This window comes from Papio anubis, chromosome 15, assembly GCF_008728515.1.
Source record: "Papio anubis isolate 15944 chromosome 15, Panubis1.0, whole genome shotgun sequence".
NCBI lineage: Eukaryota > Metazoa > Chordata > Mammalia > Primates > Cercopithecidae > Papio > Papio anubis.
Genome location: NC_044990.1, coordinates 57,061,185 through 57,083,963, shown reverse-complemented (window position 1 = coordinate 57,083,963; position 22,779 = coordinate 57,061,185). Strand labels below are relative to the sequence as shown.

The window sequence follows — 22,779 nt, the reverse complement described above, 5'->3', positions numbered from 1 at the left end:
AATTTGCAATGCATTGAGGTATTAAATGCATTGCATTTGATTTATAGCTTTGTTTACTCTGCATCACCAAACCCTAGTGGGATTCAGAGAAAAGCTGACCACAGCTGAAAATACCCACATCTGGTTCACCTGAGGAGAGCTCCTATTTGTATGGAAAAGAATAAGACATTTCAAGAGTTCACAAATAAATGCAAGTGAATAAAAATCACCCATTCCATTTTATTCCCTTGGTTTAGGAAATGCCTTGACTAATTATTTTTCTCTTTTCTATTTGGTTAAGTGTCAGGGTATACTTTTTTATACACTTGGCCTTAGTCTCCAATGTATCCTACAAGTTGAGCAGAAATATTCTACAAATCATACAGAAGAGAGAGCTTTAAAGTTTACACACTAGAGAGGGAAAAAATATTAGGAAGGTGTATTAGCTCAGATTGTCATAACAAAATGCTATAGGCGAGTGGCTTAAACAACAGATTTATTTTCCCATAGTTTTGGAGGCCAGAAGTTCCACATCAGAATTTGGCAGAGTCAGGTTGCGATATGGGTTTTCTTCCTGGCTTGCAGATGGTGGCCTTCTTGTTATGTCTTTATATGGTTGGGGGAGAGAGAGAAATCTGGTCTCTTTTCCTCTTAAAAGAAAACCTCGTTTAGCCTTAATTGCTTCCTAAAGATCTTATCTCCAAATACAGACACATTAGGGGTCAGGGCTTCAACATACGAATTTGGAGGGGAGGGTGGGGACATGACTCAGTCCATCACAGAATGAATTTCTTTCTAAGGTGCTCCAACAGATATCACGCTATTTCCCAAAAGCTTGACTAAAATCTGGTATGAACAAAGGAGATTCAAATAATATTTACCCTGGTCTAAAGAACATGGTATTGTATAAAAGCTAACATATTTTACATACAATCTTTTAAAAACAATGCTGTAATCTTTTAAAATGAAAGTGTTGGCTGGACGTTTTTCCTTCCTCGATTTTAACTTAAAATCCCTCTTGAGCAATGTGGCAGATAGCCTACTAAGCATATTCTTCTAGGTTTCAATAATATTCATCCTGTTCCTTGCCAAAAATTCGTTGTCCTAATATCCAAACTCATGGTCCAGAAAATGCAGTCTTTTCCTTTGGCTTTATCTATTTAGCCACTTTCTGAATTCTTATTATGCTTCTAAATGTATTTATTTCACCTGGAGGAAACCAACTGTTTGGCCCTTCGGTTTCCCCTAACTTGGACTTCTAAGAGATTCGGATTTGATTTTCAGAGCTCAAGGGGTGGTGATATGACCTTTAAGTTTACAAGAGTAATATATGAAAAAGACTTACTCCACTTGCTAACCCAGAAATAATGAATTTTTTCTTACTTAACATTGTGCTAGATGCTTTGAACAAGCTAAATACTCTCTCTGACCCCTAAAGAAGGTTGTGTTCCCTTGCTGTGATTTCTTATTACCTGTTCTTTCCCTTAGCACATGTCACAACTGCTAATAACACTTTGTGTAATTGTTTTATGACTTTGTTCTGTTTGAGTCAGGGCTATAGTATGTAGTCACTATTGCAGCCACTGCATTTTATAGGATTCTGGCTTCCGTGCTGCTCCTACTACATATCTTTTGAGTAAATGAATTAAAAAACATAACTCCTATGACTGAGGAAACATAGAGACAAATCGAGAATGTGGGATACTCAATAGGAAGAATGACTAGGTTTCTTCTAAGTCATTGAGGGAGAGTGCTGCTTTACAATAAAAGAGAACTATGAAACTTAACCAAATGCACTGTGGACTTGTTGGGATACTGATTAGTAACAAACTGATTGTTGAAAGACATTTTAGAGGCAGCTGGGTAAATTTGAATATGAAGCAAGAATTAAATGAAATGATACCAAGGAATCACTGTTAATTTTGTTTAAGTATCATGGTTACTTAAGAAAACACCATTTACATTAGTCCTTTTGGGCTGCTATAACAAAATACCATAAACTGATTGGCTTATAAGCAACAGAAATTTATTTCTCACAGTTCTGGAGACTTAGTCTAAGATCAAGCTGCCAGCTGGTCTGGTGAGGCCCGCTTCCTGCTTCATAGACAGCTGTGTCCTTTTGCTGTATCCTCGCATGGCAGAAAGAACAAAGGAGCTTTCTGGGACATCTTTTTAAGGGTATTAATCCCACTTATGAGGGCTTGAACCTTTTGACCTATAGGCCCCAGAACCTTACCTTTAAATATTATACCATTACCTCCTGATGGCCCTGCCTCCAAATACCATCACATTAGGGATTAGGTTTCAACATAAGAATTTATGGGGGACACAAACATTTAGTCCATGGCACCATATTTTCTTTTAGAAATGCATCCTAAAACATGGACTATAAAATACTTTAGCAAAAGACAAAGGTTATACATACAAAGGAAATAAGACAAAAATCTTGATAACTGTTGAATATGCATTATGAGTAAATGGGAGTTTATTATGTTCTCCCTACTTCTGTGAATGGTTAAAATTGTTTATATTAAGGGAAAAAATCCAGCAAAACATGGTCCCTGCTTCCAGAAAAGTCATATGAAGGCATGACATGAAAATATATGAAACGAATGCTAAACAGATATTAAGCCAAATAATAGAGACAGCAGTATGGGTTCAGAGAATGGCGGTTAGGTTGCAGGGATAAGGAAGGTCTTTATCAAAAAGGATTTAAGCCCAGCTTTGAAGAATGCAGATTTCATCCTTCAAAGGCATTTGAGTGAGAGAAAACAGCATGTGCTGTTAGGAATACTAAGCGGTCCCTTCAGCCCCAGTCCTTTTTCTCCAGTACTAGTAGCCACATATTGTGGTACTACTCAGTTAAGCACAGTAACTTTCTTCTCACATTTATCAGAGCAAAAGTCCATGTAATTTTTACATCTCTCTATTGTGACCACCATCACTCTACTTTTATAGCTTGGTAGCATGACTCCACTATGTCCACCACTTTCTACTCTAAGCAGAAGGGCCTGTTCTCAGTCTGAATATGTAGTGGGGAATGTGAAGCGTGTCATACCTCCACATGGTAAGAAACATCAAGAAAGGGAAGAAGCTGAAGGGAACAGTTAAGTACTGGATTTCTCGTATTCCTAAATTCCCTTGACTTTAATTACTGCTCCTAAACTGTGCCAAGCAATGTGGATATACTTATCGTTGGTAGAGTTAGATGTTCCTTAGTGATTTTTTAATTTGAAGAGATGTGAAGAATTGACTTGTAAAGCATCTGAAAGTTCCATGCCCTCTCTCCATATCGCTGTTCAGTTGTGCCACTTTTTTTTTTTTTTTTTTTCCTAGCCACTTGAGGCAGGGATCATGCTATGTCACCAACTGTTACGAAGATTTAGTAGAGCAGCTATTTTTGTCCTCAGCTACTAACTCACCTTAATAGTATGGGATATTAGCTCATTTGTATCAAACTTGGTTATAATTGAATTAATGGTTTTTCTTTCTATAAATATGTATGCAGGAATGTTATGTTTTCTGTCATTATGTCTTTAGTGAGATCTATGGGTTTGATAAGTGTCTCCCTGAGTGCATTTCATTTTACGGCACAGCAACCCCAAGGCTTGTCCTTATGGACAAGTCTTCACCCATGCCTCAGCTCCTTTTGGGAGAGGATAAAGGCTCTAAATACTCTGGGCAATAAGTAATATTTCCTGTTATTATATGAAAAGAAGTGTTCTGAAGAGGAAGGAATAGACTTCATTGATTGTGACCTGGGCTTGCTTCCTTTTTTGCTCTATTTTTATTTCTTGAGCCATCAGAAATGAAATTTAAAATCAGTTATCTTAGAGCTTTAATAATTGTCTGCCTATATGTCAGAGATTACAAAACAAAATCAAAATCTTTGACCTCACATCTCAAAATCTTTGACCTCACATTCTCTCTTGAACTACAGGTTCATGTTTTCATCTATCTTTTTTGTGCCTTTACCAGAGATTGTATACCTCAAATTTACCACAGAGCATGGTGGTTAAGAACTTAACTCTAGAATCAGACTTCCTGGATTCAACTTTCCCTTCTTCCATTTTGTCCCTCCTTTCCCTACCCAATTCATTTTTTACCATACTCAAAACTGTCTTTTAATAAAGTACAAATCAAATTATTTAAATCTCCTGCCTAAAACTATTCAGTGTTTTCCTAGAATAAAATCCAGACTCTTCACTGGCTAGTCTGCATCTGCCACCTCTTCTTCATCTCATTCTTAACACCTCCAGCTCATCCTACTCCAGTTCTACTAGACTTTATTTCTAAAACATGCTGTGTTTATTTCCTTTACTTAGAATATTCTCCTTGCAGATCTTTACATGTCTGTCTCCATCAATCCTCAGATGAAGGAAAGCCTTTTCTGATCATTCAATTTAAAGCAGTCCTTTCACTCAGCACTTTCTACTCCCTTAATAGAAGACCATAATAATAAAATCGTGGTTGGGTAAGACAGTAGAGCATGGTGATTATGAGCACAAACCTTGGAGCCAGACTCCGTATGACCGAACACTAATCTTGTCTACTTACTAGCTCTGTGATTTAGATGAAGATATTTAACCTTTCTGTATCTCAGTTTTTGTCTTTTGTGCAGTGGGGTTAATAGTACTACCTATGTTGTAAGTAATAGTAAGAGTTAAATGAAATAAAACTTAAAATACCCTTTTAACAGAGTCCATAATTAGCAATTAATATTTTAGTATTGTCTTCACAGCCATTATCACTGTCTGAAATTATCTTGTTCATTTAATTGTGTGACCTGTTTGTTTTCTCCTTCATTCTAAACTCTAAGCTCCATTTTAAACTCTAAGCTCCTTGCTGCCTATCCCCTTCATTTCCAAAGCCCCCAGTATCTGAAGATACCTGATAAATATTTTTTGAATAATTGAATAAATAAATAACATTGGATAAATTAACCTTGAAGTCTTTTTTTTTTTTTTTTTTTTTTTTTTTACATAAGATGAGGGTGCATTATTGTGAGGATTAAACGAAATCTATTACCTTGACATGATGTGTCATATAAAGAATGGGAAGACAAAATAATGTAAATCATTCTGTAAAGATACATGCTTGCATATGTTTATTGCAGAACTATTTACTATAGCAAAGACATGAAACCAACCCAAATGACCATCAGTGATAGACTGGATGAAGAAAATGTGGTACATGCACACCATGGAATGCTATGCAGCCATAAAAAGGAATGAGATCATGTCCTTTGCAGGGACATGGGTGAAACTGGAAGCCATCATCCTCAGCAAAGTAGCACAGGAACAGAAAACTAAACATCACATGTTCTCACTCATAAGTGGAAATTGAACATTGTGAGCACATGGACACAGAGAGGGGAACAACACACACCAGGGCCTGTTGGGGGTGAGGGCTGAGGGGTGGGAATTTAGAGGATGGGTCAGTAGGTGCAGCAAGCCACCATGGCACATGTATGCCTATGTAACAAACCTGCACGTTCTGCACATGTATCCTTTTTTTTTTTTTTTTTTTTTTTTTTTTTTAGAATAAATAAAACGGCTAGAGGTGGGATGGGGGAATTTGTATATCTAAAAAATCATATCCATAATCCCCCATCCCATGCAAAAGATTATTTATCCTCTTGCTTTGTTCCTGTCCTTCTTAGTGACTTTAGTACTTACCTAGTTGCCTAAGATTAAAACCTCAATCTTCTGTGCTTCTCCACTCCTTCTCATATCACACCTGGTGTTTTTTAGTATGTTCTCTGTAGCCTACCTTTTTAAAATGCCTCTGTAATCCATCTTCTCATTTTCACTAGTTTAGATCCATATTATTTCTTGCCTAGCCTGTTGTAACAGCCTTTCTACTGCTTACCTTTCTTTCCTATGCTGTCACCCAGGCTGGAGTGCAGTGGCACCATCTCTGCTCACTGCAAGCTCCGCCACCTGGGTTCATGCTATTCTCCTGCCTCAGCCTCCTGAGTAGCTAGGACTACAGGCACCCGCCACCATGTCCAGCTAATTTTTTGTATTTTTAATAGAGGTGGGGTTTCACTGTGTTAGCCAGAATGGTCTCGATCTCCTGACCTCATTATCCGCCTGCCTCGGCCTCCCAAAGTCTGGGATTGCAGGCATGAGCCACCGTGCCCAGCCCCAATATTCTTAGTCTAGTATAAAAGGGTCTTTATTATATAACTTCGGTTTAATCTCCTTGCCTCTTCTCTATCCCCTCTCTTCTTGTGCTCTGCTCTGACTATGCTGAATTTCTCATTGGGCCCACATTCATCATATTGTATTTTCCCTGGTTCTCCACAGTAGCCTCTCCCGTTTTTATTCTTCCTGGTTAATCCCTGTCTATCCTTTGAGATCTAGCCCAGTTGTTGCTTTATATGTGAGACCCTCCATAATTTTCCCAGAGGTAGCATTTTCCTCTTGTTCTTTTGATTACTCTTCTTCTACCCTATTGTTTTAATGATCATGTTGTATATTGATCAGTTCCATGACTGTCGTATCCAGTTAATCTGGCAGCTCCTTGGTACCAAGACATTTTTTAAATGCACATTTGTGTATTTGTACAAAATACGTATATATGTGTGTGTATCTTCCTTTTATGGAGTCTTACAGAAGGAAAGTGTCCTTATACTCTAATACTTGAAGCTTAAAGTGCAAAGGATTTATAAGAGAACAGGAAATCAGAGATTCTGGAACTTTCTCCAAATTAGAGCATAGGATTTCCAGAAGCTTTCCTCTTTAAGTTATGCCAGAGAATCAGAGTTAGAAAGAGAAACAGAGGAGGTGATAGTAGGGGCTTGCCTGGCTAAGTCTTGAGTTTCTTGTCTGCATCTATGTACTTGTACCAGATTTTCCTTCCTTTACCTGTCTCCATGCTGACTCTGAACTGTGCAGTTCCAGTTCCTAGGTCTGCTCTTTCTAAACTGTGTCTCAAGATGTGGTAGTAATGCTCTAACCTTTTGCTTCCTCATCAACACCGCTGCTCTGGCTGGCTCTGCTGTTGTCCCTTCTTGACCTATTCTGGCCTTTTTTGTTTCTCACGATTCTTCTCTGACAAATGTGGTGATTCCTGGTATTTGACCCTAGCCTGATCCAATGACTGATTCTGCTATGCCCTTTGGTTTTTCTGGAAGGGGAACTTGTAGACTGTCAGGGGAGTCTGATGATACCCTGGGGCCAGACTGTGACAGCCAGTTGCACTCAGGCCCCTTGACTGCCTGAGGGACCCTTCGCTGGATATTCAGCTAATTGGGGATAGACAGGTACTGCAGTTTTCTGTCAGTTTGTCTTTATTGTATTGATAAGGTACTTGGGGAGGCTGCAGTGCATGCTAATTGACTAAGCAGTAAGGTTGTCAGAGGGATTATGAACTGTTTGAGAAGAGGAATGATCACTTCTACTTCCTTTGTTTTCCTTCTTCATAGCCCCTGAGCACACATTAGTCCTCAATAACTGTCATCTGAGTAATAATTACAGGGTATCTAGATCAGTTTTTTGTTTTGTTTCATTTTCTTTCAGATCTTGTTTCGTGCTGAGAGAAAATAAGAGATAATTTAGTTAAGGTGAAAAATGTATAGACTGGTAGATACTAATCCAGAGATTTTTAAATATATTTTTTATCACTCAACAGTAGTTGCACTCACAGTATTGAGATTTTGTTGTTAAGGTTATTTTATTTTGGGGAAAGATGTAAGTCCTTTATTTCTCTTAGAAATAAAAAGATATGGAATAGGATGTCTTAATGTTCTCTCCTTTCCATGACAGATTAGGATCCCTGTTAATGTCATGCAAATTTCAAGGCTGATCTTGGTTGGTTGAAGGGAGCTGGGGGAGAAAATGAGGGCATTTCTGCTTGGAATCAAAATGAGATAAATTTGTCAAATAGAATGGAATTTATTCCACAGTAAAAGGAGTAGTCTGTCCTCACAGGCAATGCAGAGAAAGTAGTACTTAGAGTTAGGCATCCTGTTTTGAGCAACTTTGCCCAGTGTGCTGCCCAGAGAGAAGGAAAGAAGCCTTGGAAATGGAGGCTAACTAGTTGCAGTTTCCAAACAGAAGGCCAGAGACCAAGTCCCAATTGCCATAGAAGCAAGTAGGATGAAACTGGCCAGCATGGAACACAGTCTAGTTCTGTATTTCTCCTTATCCACCTGCTGACCCAATACTATGTGGGTCAGCCCTTATTAGAGGCTTAACCACAAAAGGGACCTGTCTGTTCCTCTTCAGTTCACATATGCTGCTCAACACTCAGGTCATTTTTATTAATTTCTAAGGTATCTCAGCTAGAATTGTCACCACAGTTTTTAACTATAAATGCATAGTTGGTTTAATAAGATAAACACACAAAGAATTTCCTTTAAAATTTTGTTCTGCCGTGAGCTGTGATCATGCCATTGTACTCCAGTCCTCCAGCCTGGGTGTCAGGATGAGATCCTGTCTCAAAAATAAGTGAGTAAAATAGTGTAAATATGAGCTATTAATTATTAACCCTGCTCTTCATTTGAAAACTTGCAAAGCAAACTGTACTTTGATTTTTAAATGGTACTTTTAGAAGATGGAGGGATAAGGAATTACTGCAAGGGCCTAATTCTTTGTCTTGTTCCCCTGTCTTTATCAACTTCATCTTTAAGGGTAAAAATTCTGGCATTTTTTATTCTTACAAATATTGGAACCTTTCTGTTTTGTGATAAAACTAAGATGCAACATAATGTAGCTTGTATTTTTTTTTATTTCTCTTAATTATACCCTGAAATAAATAACCCATGTGATGTTTAGACCTTGAAATTTTGTATTTAGTTTTTCTCATTTCATATTAAAAACATCTTTTACTTGTAGTTGAAGATACCTGCTGATTGTACATGAGCTAGGCAAGTTTATCATACATACTTTCTACACATAGCACATTTAATTATTATGCTTTCAGCTCTGTTTCAAACTTAGTCTTTATATCTCTGGTTAAATATTTGGGTTGGCGTTTACCAGGGTGATCTGTCAATGCTGTACTTTCATGCAAGGCCACTTTAATAAATGATCTTTTAAAATTTCAAAATATTATTGGATTTGTGCCTAAAATATGGTGGTGGTTTGATAAATGTTTACTGAATTTGTGCATACATACTATACGTCTTCCTACAATTTTTGTATTTCCTGTTTTTATTAGCAAATGTATGTACCAATAAATAGCACAAGGATGCTAGTTCACTGACTCTGTATACACATTGTGTCTAGAAAAATCTAGTCTATATTTTGATATGAAGTATAAATAGGTGCTGATACTATTTAAGAAGGGACTTTATGCTCCAGTATTTAATATGGTTTCAAACATGGTGTATGGGGTTAGAAAGACTTGGATTCAAATCCTATTCCTGCCACTAAGCCCCTTTTAAGCTTCTCATTTCTCATTTTTAAAATAAGAATAATGGATCTTGCTTCATAAAGTTGATGTGAGGATTAAATGAGATAATATATATCAAGCATATAGCACTCTGCTTGATACCAAGTAAACACTTAATGACTATGGCAGCTGCTCTTCTTTTTGTCATCATCATTGTCAGTAGTAGTCAGTTATACAAGTTAAAGATGTATTTGTTACACTTACTTTTGGTAAATTCCAGCCAAAAGTTCACTTTCCCTTTTTTTTTTTTTTTAAGTTCTCTTTCAGTATATCTCATTTAACATTTTTGTGGAACTAACACGTGTGACTAGGATTGGCCATAGATAGTACTTTTATGATTAACAAATTTCTAGGAATGTAGCAGTTTTGTAACTGAGAGCTTCTTTTTAAAAAGAGAAAATTCTCTTGAGGAAACATTGGCAAATTATACAGCTCAGCAACAATATAAATGTGTGGGTTGCTTCCCAAAGCTTCCCTAGTAGTTTAAAGACAGAATGTTTCCCCTCTATCCTCCCAACACATATATAAGGGTGGGTAATGCACAAATGATCCATAGGAAGCAGGTGAGAGAAAAGGGATGCCAGAGGCTTTGAACCTTTTCCCCCACCACCTAATACAGTTTTGATATTCCTACAGCTCTGGTCCTCCCTGTCTACTTTTCCTAAAATGTGCCCCACCCACCCTGCACACATGTACACGAGATAGATACCATTACCAGGACCTTTTCATTTTTCTTCCCACGTCTGTCAAAACTCAGATTTCTACAGAGCTCCTATTAAGGCTACTCACTTATTAAGTGTAATCAAAAAGAGGAGTTAGGAAACTCAGAGAATCTGAAACTGGTAGATTGTGCATTGGGAGATATAATTAAGAAAGGAAAGGGCAAATGGAAAGCTCTTCTCTCTGAAACCTTACCTCTCTGTGTTTAAAATAAAAAAGATACTTTCCTAATATTTCTGAAATTCAGGAAATGAGAAGCTACTACGGCTATGTAGTCAGGCAAGTCCACAATAAAATCCACTCTATGAATGGATCATTCTGTCTCAGATTAAGTGGCAGTTCTTTAAAGAAAAATATTTGAGACTCACATAAATTTATGTGCTTTTCTCCCATATCAACTGTTACTTTATGATGCCCACTTGCCCCTTTCATTTCCCAGGCTCAAGCGATCCTCCAGCCTTAGGCTTGTGAGTAGTTGGGACTACAGGCACATGCTTCTGTGCCTAATATTTTTTTTTGTAGAGACATGATCTCGTTATGTCACCCAGGCTGGTCTTGAACTCCTGAGCTCAAGCCATCCTCCTGCCTCACCACCCAAAGCATTGGGATTACAGACATGAGCCATGGACCAAAGCAATCTTAGTAATTAATGGGAAAAATTGCAGTTGTTTGATGACCTTTAGAAACTTTCGTCAAAACAATTAACTCTTATTGTCAATTATATATGTATATGGATGGGCAAAAACAGTAAAACTAATATTTAGTACATTAATATTTATGCAGTAAAATTTGAAACATGAGAAATATTGAGAATTAGTGAGTTTTTTTGTGAAAAACTTCTGGAGAATAATTTGAATAGTGCTTCCCTTCTCATATAATTTATGATATTAAGCTAGCATCATTTCTGATACCTTGATGAATTTTCACACTCCTAAGTTTGCATCAGCTTCCAGCATTTTATCCTGTGCTCTCAATGTCGTGAAAGAGCTCCACATTGCTTTAGTGTGAAGTGTTTTGTCAGCCTGTCACTTTCTCTAGACATCTTCATCCTTTTCACCACAACTTTTCTCATCCGTGTCAATAAGTTTGCCTCTCCAAAGTGCTTCTGGCATATCTAGAATTTCCTGAATGAACTGACATTGTTGTAATATTCTCACAGTCAGTGACTTCTTCCATAACTACATTTACATTTGATTGCAGTTTCACTTCCAGTGTTATCATTGTTTATTTCTGTTATACCTTCATCTTTGTTGACCTGTTCTGTCTTTTTATTAACTGTTTTTGTAAAACGTCATGTGGGTTTTTTACTGGGAGACAAGGAGGCAGCCCAGTTGCACACTTTGCTATCTGTATGTTAACTGAAAAACAGGTAGATGCACAGTGACTAATCACTGACTGACCTTGAAAGAAGTGACTTGATGGGTCACTGATCATGAAGCACGTCTATTATTTATGTAGTGTTTTGTGAACTGAAAAGCTAGAAGTGAAGGTTTTACTTCATGCAGTTACTCATTAATATTGTGTGGTAACTGAAATTTGAATCACGTTGTTGGGTGACTGGTAAATTAAACCATGGTAACTGAAATTTGTACATATTGAAACCATATAAAGCAAGGATATCAACACTGAAAACCTGTCAGGCCAGACCACAAAAGCTGGTCCAGTTCCAAAGATAGCTTTCACTTTCTTTCATTACCTCAGCTACCAAGTAAGGAAAACATATAAAGTCAAAGTTTGATGAGGCAAGTAGACTGACTTCCCCAGTGTCCCCTACCTTGTTCCTCTTCAAGAAGGCATTTCTGAATTTTGGCAGTCTTGGCCACCCACTGGGCTTGCTGCATTTACCCATTTTTTTGGAATTGTCATTGAGAACCAGAAAGGCAAAGTGAATTGCTCAAGGATAGTAGCATAGCACTAGAGCTGATTAGTTTCTTGGTACTCAGGTGTGGTATTCTTTTACCACATTTGTTTTCTTCAAACACGTCCTGTTTTTCTGTTTGATAGACTATGAGAAAATATGGTCTTAGGAACTTTTTGTTGTTAGAGATGCTCTTTAGTTTAGTTATACTACCTCAAAGTTCATACCAATAGGACTTCCATTTCTCTTCTACTAGGGACAGAAATGATCTTGTATCTCTTTAGCTATTTGGACAAGGGGAACTCTCATCCTTTTGTCTCATCCAGAATGTATGTATCAGTTAATATTGCAAGCTGAAAAATCCTTTAAGCTTCTGTTAGATTCTGGCAGAATACACTTCTGATATCAGTTGTAGCTCCTGAACTGCTGTACAGTGTTTTTTTCTGGCATAATGAAGCCTTTGGCCATCACTGCTACTTTGAAAATCAAAGCCTTTTGGTCTCTAATGGAATGTTTATAAAAATACACCATTTTGGGCCGGGCGCGGTGGCTCAAGCCTGTAATCCCAGCACTTTGGGAGGCCGAGACGGGCGGATCACGAGGTCAGGAGATCGAGACCATCCTGGTTAATATGGTGAAACCCCGTCTCTACTAAAAAGTACAAAAAAAAAACTAGCCGGGCAAGGTGGCGGGCGCCTGTAGTCCCAGCTACTTGGGAGGCTGAGGCAGGAGAATGGCGTGAACCCGGGAGGCAGAGCTTGTAGTGAGCTGAGATCTGGCCACTGCACTCCAGCCTGGGCGATAGAGCGAAACTCCGTCTCAAAAAAAAAAAAAAAAAAAAACAAAAACAAAACACCATTTTGAAATTTGCTGAAGAAAAGGAGGAAGTATGGCAAATGATATTAGAAATCCCTCCGGCTTGCCTTGGCATAGCTTCATTTAGTGTTATGTACTTGAAATATCTAGAATTAGTGTGAATACAAAAATATTAAAACCCAAAGATAAATAAGCTCATATCCTCCTTGTCTTCTATGGAAGTATAGCATCAGATACTTATCCCTAATTGTTATTTCTCTATAATAAGGTAAATTGCCCCTTGCCACATTTAATATAGTTACCTTGAATAAGCTGAAGATCTCCTGACACATGTTGAAAGTTTCATCTATTTGCAGTCTTACTAAGGTGAAGGTTTTTGGGATGGAGCAGTATAGAATGCCAAGCCTGTAGCAAAAAAAAGCTCTACTGTATATATATCAGTCTCTGTTGCTTTCATGGGTGTCAGAGAAATAAAGTCAACAGTCAAATGTAGTAAACTAGACATGTTTAGTTTAGTAATACAGTGACTGTCATAATACTTAACATGTAAAAGAAGGCCAAGGACCTCTAACTTATCCTGTGGTGTCAACCCTGTCTCAGTGTAAGGCACTAGTGTATCTTAAAGTAAGAGAATGACTTTTATTCAAGAAATACACAACAACAAGGAATTATTCTAGGAATCTGGCAGTGAATATAATAAGACAGTCAAACTACCTGCTCTCCTTGAGCTTCTATTCTAACGTGGGAGAACGAAAGCAAATAAATTACATGAATTGATTAATTGATCAGTTGCATGGCTTTTAATATACATACCTGTCAGTCTGCCCACCAGCACAGGTCCCTTATTAGCATGGGAGAAGGGCCTGATCACTGAAAGTATTTTAGATTTATAGAGTATTGAAATGAAACTTAGGGAAATTAGGGGCAGTGGCCTTTTAGAAAACAGCCTAACTCCATCAGTGACTTCTGCTTGCTTGTCCCTCTCATATGTGATCTGCTACTGGCCTTTATTATTTCTCTCTGAAATAACACAAAAATTATGTTTAGGGCTCTCATTGACTTCAACTCCAAACCATATGTTACATCTTTTAAAAACATAATTTCTAAAAAAAAAAAAAAAAAAAAAAAAAAAGAGGCAAATGCAGTATCTTAAGATGATACTATATTTGAAATTCCAAGCTAAAACCCTGAAACAAGAAGCTGGTAATATTTTGGGAAGCATTCTTTATTTTTGACTGGTCTTTCTGTGTGTAGGCCTCTGAGTTCCCAAAGATATCCTTTGGTTGCAACTGACTTACTATTTAGTAGCATTATTTGATTTTTAAGTCATTTGATTTTTTTATCTGAGGAGATAACTTTATTATTAAAAAATTTTACTTAAAAAAATGTATATTGGTAAGCAAATGTAAGGCTGTCACTTTTGCTTAATCTGCATTAAATAAGCATGCTACACAGTTTTTCCATTTCAAAACGTGGGTTATTTGATTATGCCAGAGTAGCTACAATCAGGAACTCAGAAACGTTTGTACTTAATGTACTGAAAGGTCTTTGCTCACTTTTTAGAAGTTCTCTTACAGAACTGCAACTCTGTGAAGTACTACATTTATAAGCCAAAATTTTTAACAAAGAAGAAAAATTCCCATCCATTTAACCAAATACAGTAGTAAATTTTGTCTTTAAAATGGGAAGGCTTGTTATCATAGTTGCTTTTGTTTTTGTTATACCTGTGGTTTTTGCTGTTTTTTTAGAAGTTGAAGGGAGTGTGCTCTCTCTGGGGGTTCAGTTAATTGCAGTTGAGTAGATCAATATTCAGCAATCATGTCTTTTAAAGCCCTTTCTGATCTTGAGATTTTATGATTCTATATTTACCTTTGCCTCTGCTTTTTCCTTCAGTGATAAGAGTGCAGGGATAATGTAGGGGTTGAGATGGGGAGTGAATTGGGCTAGTGGTTTGGGAGGTGATGGGCATTAAGTAGGAGTTGAAAACATGTTGTGGTTGATTCTAAGAGGGGCAATTGCTATTGGTGTCTGCTTTTTTTGTAGTTTTTTTTTTTTTTAATACTAAGTACATGTTCTTAATTGTAATTATTTTTTAAATTAGGGGAAAAAGGAAGAAAAAGATAAACCCAAAGATAAAAATAATTTTTGAAAGTCACCTTCTCATAGCTTCCTCCAAACAGACAATCCCTTAATTCTTAGAAATGGGCCAATATATAAATCATCAAAAAGATGATTAAGAATAGGTTTTGGAAAAGAACTCTGGAGGAGATAAGGTATTTTTCATGGGATTAGAACGTAAGGCTTATGTTATTTACTGGCTCATAAGAAGTTTCCTGAAAGATAGAATTTTTTTTGGTGATAAGATTGAATTTAAGGTAGATATTTTATGTCCCATGGAGCTAGACAGTCTTTTTTATCTCTGGGTTCCCAGCCCCAAATATACCACCTAACCTATACTAGGTACTCAAAAATTGTTTCTTGAGCTTAACCCAGTACTCATTCTTGATGGAAATAAAAGCAAGATAATCCCGAGTAAAAGGAGTAGATGTTTTTATGAATAAAGGAATTCTTTTTCAGTCACTCTCCAAAATGTTCTCTTTCAGAAAGTGTACAATTTTTTTTTTTTTTTTTTTTTGCCTAGTATATTGGAATCACAAGCACTGACTTCATATTTCAAAGTTGAAAGAAATGAGATTGATGTCCCACACAGTTGTAAAATGCCAAAAATAAGTAGTGCTGCCATGAATTAAAGGCCAGTGCTCTGAAAAGCTTCAGATCAAGGGTGGCTATAATTGAAAGGGCCCAAATAAGTATTTAAAACCACCTCTCCTGGGAATGCTAAGATTTCTGAATATCAAATTGGCATTTTATGTTTGACAAGGTGACATTGTATAAGAAATGTGTTGTAAAACACAGCTGTATGATAGGAAAATGATTGAATGTAAATATTTCAAGATGCAGACCACTGTTCAAATGTTATCATAAATCTTTGCCATTGTTTTAGGGGATAACTCTTCATGCATATATGAGCTGAATTGATAGAGCCAGCTCTTCGAGAGGAAATCATCAGCACGTTTCTGCCTCTCTGCTACCACTAGTCTGATTCAACCACAAAAATATCTTATTAGGTTTTGCTATTATTATCATATGTTTATTATTATGTAAATGGGGAAACCTTTTTTTGCAAATATACATCTGGCATTTGCCCTACTCATTGAGTGATCTGAAATGTCACTGTTAGGTGAAATTAGAATAGCCTGGGACAGTTTGCACTCTCAAACCTTGAAAAGAAAAAAGCTTGAGTTATAAGATTAACTATCTTTCCATTCTTTGTAGGTTTGGAAGGTTTGCAGTTGCTGCTCTTCAGTCCAAAGTAGAACAGTATGAGCGTGAAACCAATCGCCTCAAGAAAGCCCTGGAACGAAGTGATAAGTATATAGAGGAACTAGAATCTCAAGTTGCACAGCTAAAAAATTCAAGTGAAGAGAAGGAAGCTATGAATTCCATTTGCCGGAGAGCACCTTCTGCAGATGGCAAAGGGAGCAAAGGCAGTGAGGAGGATGTGGCATCAAAGAATCAAGGCGATAGTGCCAGAAAGCAGCCTGGCTCATCCACCACCAGTTCTTCTCACCTAGCAAAGCCTTCCAGCAGCAGACTGTGTGATACCAGTTCTGCAAGGCAGGAAAGTACCAGCAAAGCAGAAATTAACTGTTCTAAGAACGAAGACCTATATCAAAAACAGGTAGAAATAATGTTAGATGTGACAGATACAAGTATGGATACTTATTTGGAAAGAGAATGGGGGAATAAACCAAGTGACTGTGTGCCCTACAAAGATGAAGAACTTTATGATCTTCCAGCTCCTTGTACTCCTTTGTCCCTTAGTTGCCTTCAGCTCAGTACTCCAGAAAATAGAGAGAGCTCTGTGGTCCAAGCAGGAGGTTCCAAAAAGCACTCAAACCATCTCAGAAAATTGGTGTTTGATGATTTTTGTGATTCTTCAAATGTTTCTAATAAAGATTCTTCAGAAGATGATATAAGTAGAAGTGAAAATGAAAAGAAATCAGAATGTTTTTCTTCCCCAAAGACAGGATTTTGGGAATGTTGTTCCACAAGCTATGCCCAAAACTTAGATTTTGAAAGTTCAGAGGGGACCACGATAGCAAATTCTGTTGGCGAAATAGCTTCAAAATTGAGTGAGAAATCAGGCTCATGTATATCCAAGAGGTTGAATTCTATTCGTTCTTTTGAAATGAACCGGACAAGAACATCCAGTGAAGCATCGATGGATGCTGCTTACCTTGACAAAATCTCTGAGTTGGATTCTATGATGTCAGAGTCAGACAACAGCAAGAGCCCTTGTAATAACGGTTTTAAGTCACTGGATTTGGATGGGTTATCAAAGTCATCTCAAGGCAGTGAATTTCTTGAGGAACCTGATAAGTTGGAAGAAAAAACTAAGCTAAACCTTTCCAAGGGTTCTCTAACTAATGATCAGTTAGAAAATGGAAATGAATGGAAACCCACTTCTTTTTTTCTCCTCTCTCCATCTGACCAAGAAATGAATGAAGATTTTTCACTCCATTCCAGTTCTTGTCCAGTAACTGATGAAATCAAACCCCCAAGCTGCTTGTTTCAGACAGAGTTTTCCCAGGGCATTTTGTTAAGCAGTTCACATCGACTATTTGAAGATCAAAGGTTTGGGTCATCTTTGTTTAAGATGTCCTCAGAGATGCACAGTCTTCATAACCACCTTCAGTCTCCTTGGTCTACTTCCTTTGTGCCTGAAAAGAGGAATAAAAATGTGAATCAATCAACAAAAAGAAAAATCCAGAGCAGCCTTTCCAATGCCAGCCCATCAAAAGCAACTAAAAGTTGACTCATTAGAAAGGTGTCATTTGTAGTTTTGTCCTGAGAGAAATAGAAAAGTTGTTAAAGTTACCTTTTTTCCTCAGAAAAGTTCTATACAAATTGGAATTGATAATCTTTAGTCAAGTATCAAGTCAGGATGGTGGATTAACCTGTACCCAGAATGCTTTTTGTTCATCTTGAAAAGATTTTGGTCTTTTCATTTTTATTTGGGGGTCTTTGTGACCAGAGAAGTTAGGGAGGAGGTCATTTTTGTGTTTGGGGGTTGGGTTTTTTTGTTTTGTTTTGTTTTGTTTTACTGAATTTGATATGTGTTTCGGTTGGGTGTACATTGTTTTTTAAAAAATGTTATTTAACTGTCAGATACAGTGGCCTGTTGATAAGCCCCACTTGTCTTCAGAACTTGGATTTCTTAAATAAAACTTTTAGTGTTGTCTATACACTGCTCAGTAAGACACTTGAGTTTCTTTAAGTTTTTCCTAGGGTGGAAATTATTTTACATGTCCCTTTTTATTTATGTTCAGTGATGGCCTAATTTTTCTGCAGGGCCGTGATGGAGAAATAGCACTCTAACCTTAGTCCAATATTGATTTACTTTTTTTTTTTTTTTAGGTTTTATGCATATATTTGCATTTTTTAGCATTGTGTTTTGTCCAGTTTTGTGAAAATGTTCTGCTAGTATGAAAGAATACATTTTCTATATGAAAACATTTGTTTTATGTTAGGTAGCTTATATTTTCTCATCTTTATGTGTGTATGTGTGTGTGTGTATGTGTGTAAAATCAGAAATTTAGCATACTATAGAAAGAAGGCATGGAGCACTTGGGTTTAGAGGAATCTAAAACATCATAGCTTCATTGTTCCAGATGTACAGGTTTGAAAGAACTCATCGCCAAGTTCTTGATCCCCTTACATTCCAGGGGAGTTTTCTTTTGAGTAATATGTTTCTTGTTTGCATGTTACTGTTCTTTGTGGCAACTATGTATGGTAGCATTTTTGCTTGCTGTGTTTTCCATACTTAAGAAAAAGAGGTTTCAGTTGACGGATAGAATATCTTTTATGTAGGATAAAACTTTTCTGTGAAGAGTGTTGAGGGGGTGAGGACAGGTAAGAGGTAAGCACAATTTTTAATTTAGGCTCTGAAAAAGTGTATTGTTCTAAACATATTTGGTATGCCGATATAGGCCTTTAAAAATGGGTTTGTATGCTGTTTAATGTGCACTGAACATTTTACATTAATATTATACTGTTTTACATTAATACTGCATGCTTTTCTATGTGAATTGAATAAAGAATGTCATAAGCACTGTATTCCTTGATGTTGATGATGATTCTTTGTCTCATATATTGAATTAGCTTATAAAGACTGGGAAAAACAACTTTTTTTTTTTTTTTTTAGACAGAATCTCACTCTTGTCGCCTAGGCTGGAGTGCAGTGGCACGATCTCTGCTCAGTGCAACCTCCACCTCTCAGGTTCAGGCAGTTCTCCTGCCTCAGCATCCTGAGTAGCTGGGATTACAGGCACCTGCCACTACACCCAGCTAATTTTTGTACTTTTAGTAGAGAAAGGGTTTTGTCATGTTGGCCAGGTTGGTCTTGGACTCCTGATCTCAGGTGATTCGCCTTCCTCGGCCTCCCAGAGTGATGGGATTACAAAAAAACTACCATGTCTTAATTGATTTTATAATATGTTGACAAGCTATGGTCCATGGACCAAATCTGGCCTGTGGCTGTTTCCCAGGCTGGAGTGCAGTGGTGCAGTTATGGCCCACTGCAGCCTCGGATGGACTGGGCTCAAGCCTTCCTCCCCACTCACTCTCCCAGATCTGGGACTACAGGGACACACCATGTCAGGCTGATGTTTTTAGTTTTTGCAGAGACAACGTCTCACTATGTCACCCAGCCTGGTCCTGAATTTCCAGGCCCAAGTGATCATCCTGCCTCAGCCTCCAAAAGTGCTGAGCCACCGCACCTGGTCAATCATAAAATTGAATTTTATGCATTTTAATATTTTATAAAAATCTCCCTTGAAAGGCCTGTGAGCAAAAAATGGAATTTACAGTTTTCGATGGTTTTTAGAAATCCATAGATTATTGCATAACACAGGAAAATTAAAGTCACATTTCATTGTTTCTAAATAAAGTTACTGGAACACAGTTACACTCATTTGTTTACATATTACCTACAACATCTAAAATATTTACTATATGGTCTTTTACAGACAAACTTGCTGACCCTTGTTATAATAGACTGATGATTCAATGAAACCATAAAAGTGACAATTCACATTTGTAATTTGAAGAATCATGCCCTCCACTTATAGAAGTAATAGCCAAAGGCTGGCATGGTGGCTCATGCCTATAATCCAAGCACTTTGAGAGACGGAGGTGGGTGGATCACCTGAGGCCGGAAGTTCGAGACCAGCCTGACCAACATGGAGAAACCTCATCTCTACTAAAAATACAAAATTAGCCGAGTGTGGTGGCACATGACTGTAATCCTGGTTACTCAGGAGGCTGAGGCAAGAGAATCGCTTGAACCCAGGAGGTGGAGGTTGCGGTGAGCCAAGATCACGCTATTGCACTCCAGCCTGGGCAACAAGAGGGAAACTCTGTCTCAAAAAAAAAAAAAAAAAAAAAGCTAATTTAAAGCAGAATTTTTTTTTATGTTACATATTTTCCAATCATTTTTCTGATATGTTAAAGCTAATGGATACATTCAGAGCTATTGGCACTTTAAATGTCTTCGATAATATGACTACATATTAGAAACTCACATGTAGCAATTAAAATTTTTCTGTCACAGGTTAAATTTAGGGGTGGTATGATCTAAATCTATGTTCCTCCAAATTCATATGTTGTAACACCCAAGATAATAGTACTGAGGTGGGGCTTTTGGTAGATGATTAGTTCATGAGGGCTTTGCTTTCACTGAATGGGATTAGTGCCCTTAATAAAAAAAAAAAAAGGCCTGGTGCCAGGTGCGGTGACTCAACGCCTGTAATCCCAGCATTTGGGGAGGCCGAGGCGGGCAGATCACGAGGTCAGGAGATCAAGACCATCCTGGCTAACAGTGAAACGCCGTGTCTACTAAAAATACAAAAAATTAGACAAGCATGGTGGCGTACACCTGTAATCCCAGCTACTCGGGAGGCTGAGGCAGAAGAATTGCTCGAACCCAGGAGGTGGAGGTTGCGGTGAGCCGAGATCGTGCTGCTGCACTCCAGCCTGGGTGACAGAGAGAGGTCGCAAAAAAAAAAAAAAAAAAAAAAAGTCTGGAGTAGTTTCCCTGCTTCTTCCGCCATGTGAAAGGACACAGCTAGAAGGTACCATCTTTGAAGCAGATAGTGAGACCTCACCAGAATCTGCTGGTGCCTTGATCTTGGACCTCCCAGAACAGTGAGAAATAAAATTACATTGTTTAAAAATTACTCAGTCCAGGCCGGGCACGGTGGCTCAAGCCTGTAATCCCAGCACTTTGGGAGGCCGAGACGGGCAGATCATGAGGTCAGGAGATCGAGACCATCCTGGCTAATACGGTGAAACCCCGTCTCTACTAAAAAATATAAAAAACTAGCCGGGCGAAGTGGCGGGTGCCTGTAGTCCCAGCTACTTGGGAGGCTGAGGCAGGAGAATGGCGTGAACCCGAGAGGAGGAGCTTGCAGTGAGCTGAGATCCGGCCACTGCACTCCAGCCTGGGTGACAGAGCAAGACTCCGTCTCAAAAAAAAAAAAAAAAAAAAAAAAAAAAAAAAAAATTACTCAGTCCAAAGCATTTCGTCATAGCAGCCTGGACGGTCTAAGGCAAGGGGTAAGCCTCATTCTAGTTCTGTCTGTGATCAAGGATATGTCTTTTTAGTCCAAATACACACTGACACTGTGACATGGATATCTGGAGTGTGTAACTTGATTTACTAATGACTAACCTAGGTGAGAGCATCTGTGTTGGACTAAGGTATTTTCCCGCTGCTTATATTCAGAAACATCCCTCCATTCTCCCTAAAATGGTATTCCGTATATTAAATGTGTGCCATTTATTTAAAGGGTCTAATCTGTGTAGGATTTGATTTTAATCACACATTCTCATTTGCACTCTTTACCACTTTTCTATAATGTGATGTCATGGCAAATACAGTGGTTTCGTAGATTTTTTAATGTATCCACTATGTACACACATTCCAGGCAAAAACAAAAAACAAAAATACCTCATACTAAAACTAAGTATCTTGCTAAGCTAACCTCTATTTCATCTAATCCCTTCTTATTTCATCTAATCCCTTCTTAAAACTTTGTGAACCAAGTGCTGTCGTCCCCAGTTTACAGAAAAACAAATCGAGGAAGAGTGATCACACAGCTGGAAGAGATACGAACCATATCTTGGAGCTGGGTCTGTGGCTCTAGAGCTTCTCTTCTCCCTTGTGTAATAAAGAATTCACATTTATAGACCAAAGGATAAAGGGATTTGAAATTTTCCAAGCATTATTTTTAAAGTATTTTGGAAGTATTAGCATGTTTCTTTATTTTTTATTTTTACATTTGAGACAGGGTCCCGCTCTTAGGCTGGAGTGTAGTGGTGTGAACACAGCTCACTTCAGCCTGGACCTCTTGGGTTTAGCATGTTTCTTTTACAGTAGCATTTAGTTCCTGAGTCTGACTACTAAACAAGCTCAATGGTGGGAGTTGTGTATGTGCTACTTAAGAGATTCACATTGACTCTGACATTTAGATTAAGTTAACCTTGTCTTGGTTAATTTCACTAAGGCTATGATAGAAAAAGATGTACTCATGACAAGGAAGCAGACAGTTCATGTTTTTAGAAAACCATCTTTTGCTTAAAATTCATTGGCTATGGGAATGTGACAGGATGCTAGTGGTTTTGTCGGTTTTTTGGTCATGACTTAGTATTCATCTTTTATTTTTAAAATCATTCCATCCAAAAATGACAAGTCTTTTTCCTGTTTTATGGAGTCAGCTGACACACAAAAAAAGAACATGGTACAGTAAGATTTACAGTCCCTTAATTTCGAGTCTGCTTTGTTTCCCAATCATCTCTTGGCCATCTACATTGGTTTGAAAAAACTACTGAAAAAGACAACTTGGTCTTGAATCTATGATGTTTCAGGAACTTCTTGTTTC

General features: G+C 37.7%; 1 protein-coding gene across 3 annotated transcripts in view; it reads left to right on the top strand.

Annotated features, from left to right (window-relative positions):
* Window positions 1-18,955, top strand: part of OBI1 (ORC ubiquitin ligase 1) — a 43,213-nt gene extending 24,258 nt beyond the window's left edge. For all 3 annotated transcript variants that reach the window (XM_021929702.2, XM_009192053.4, XM_021929703.2), the window contains one exon: window positions 16,112-18,955. In XM_021929702.2, the coding sequence (XP_021785394.1) occupies window positions 16,112-17,654 (1,543 nt within the window). In that variant the 3' untranslated portion in view covers window positions 17,655-18,955. The remainder of the gene's footprint in view (window positions 1-16,111) is intronic.
* The last annotated feature ends 3,824 nt before the right edge of the window (window positions 18,956-22,779 follow it).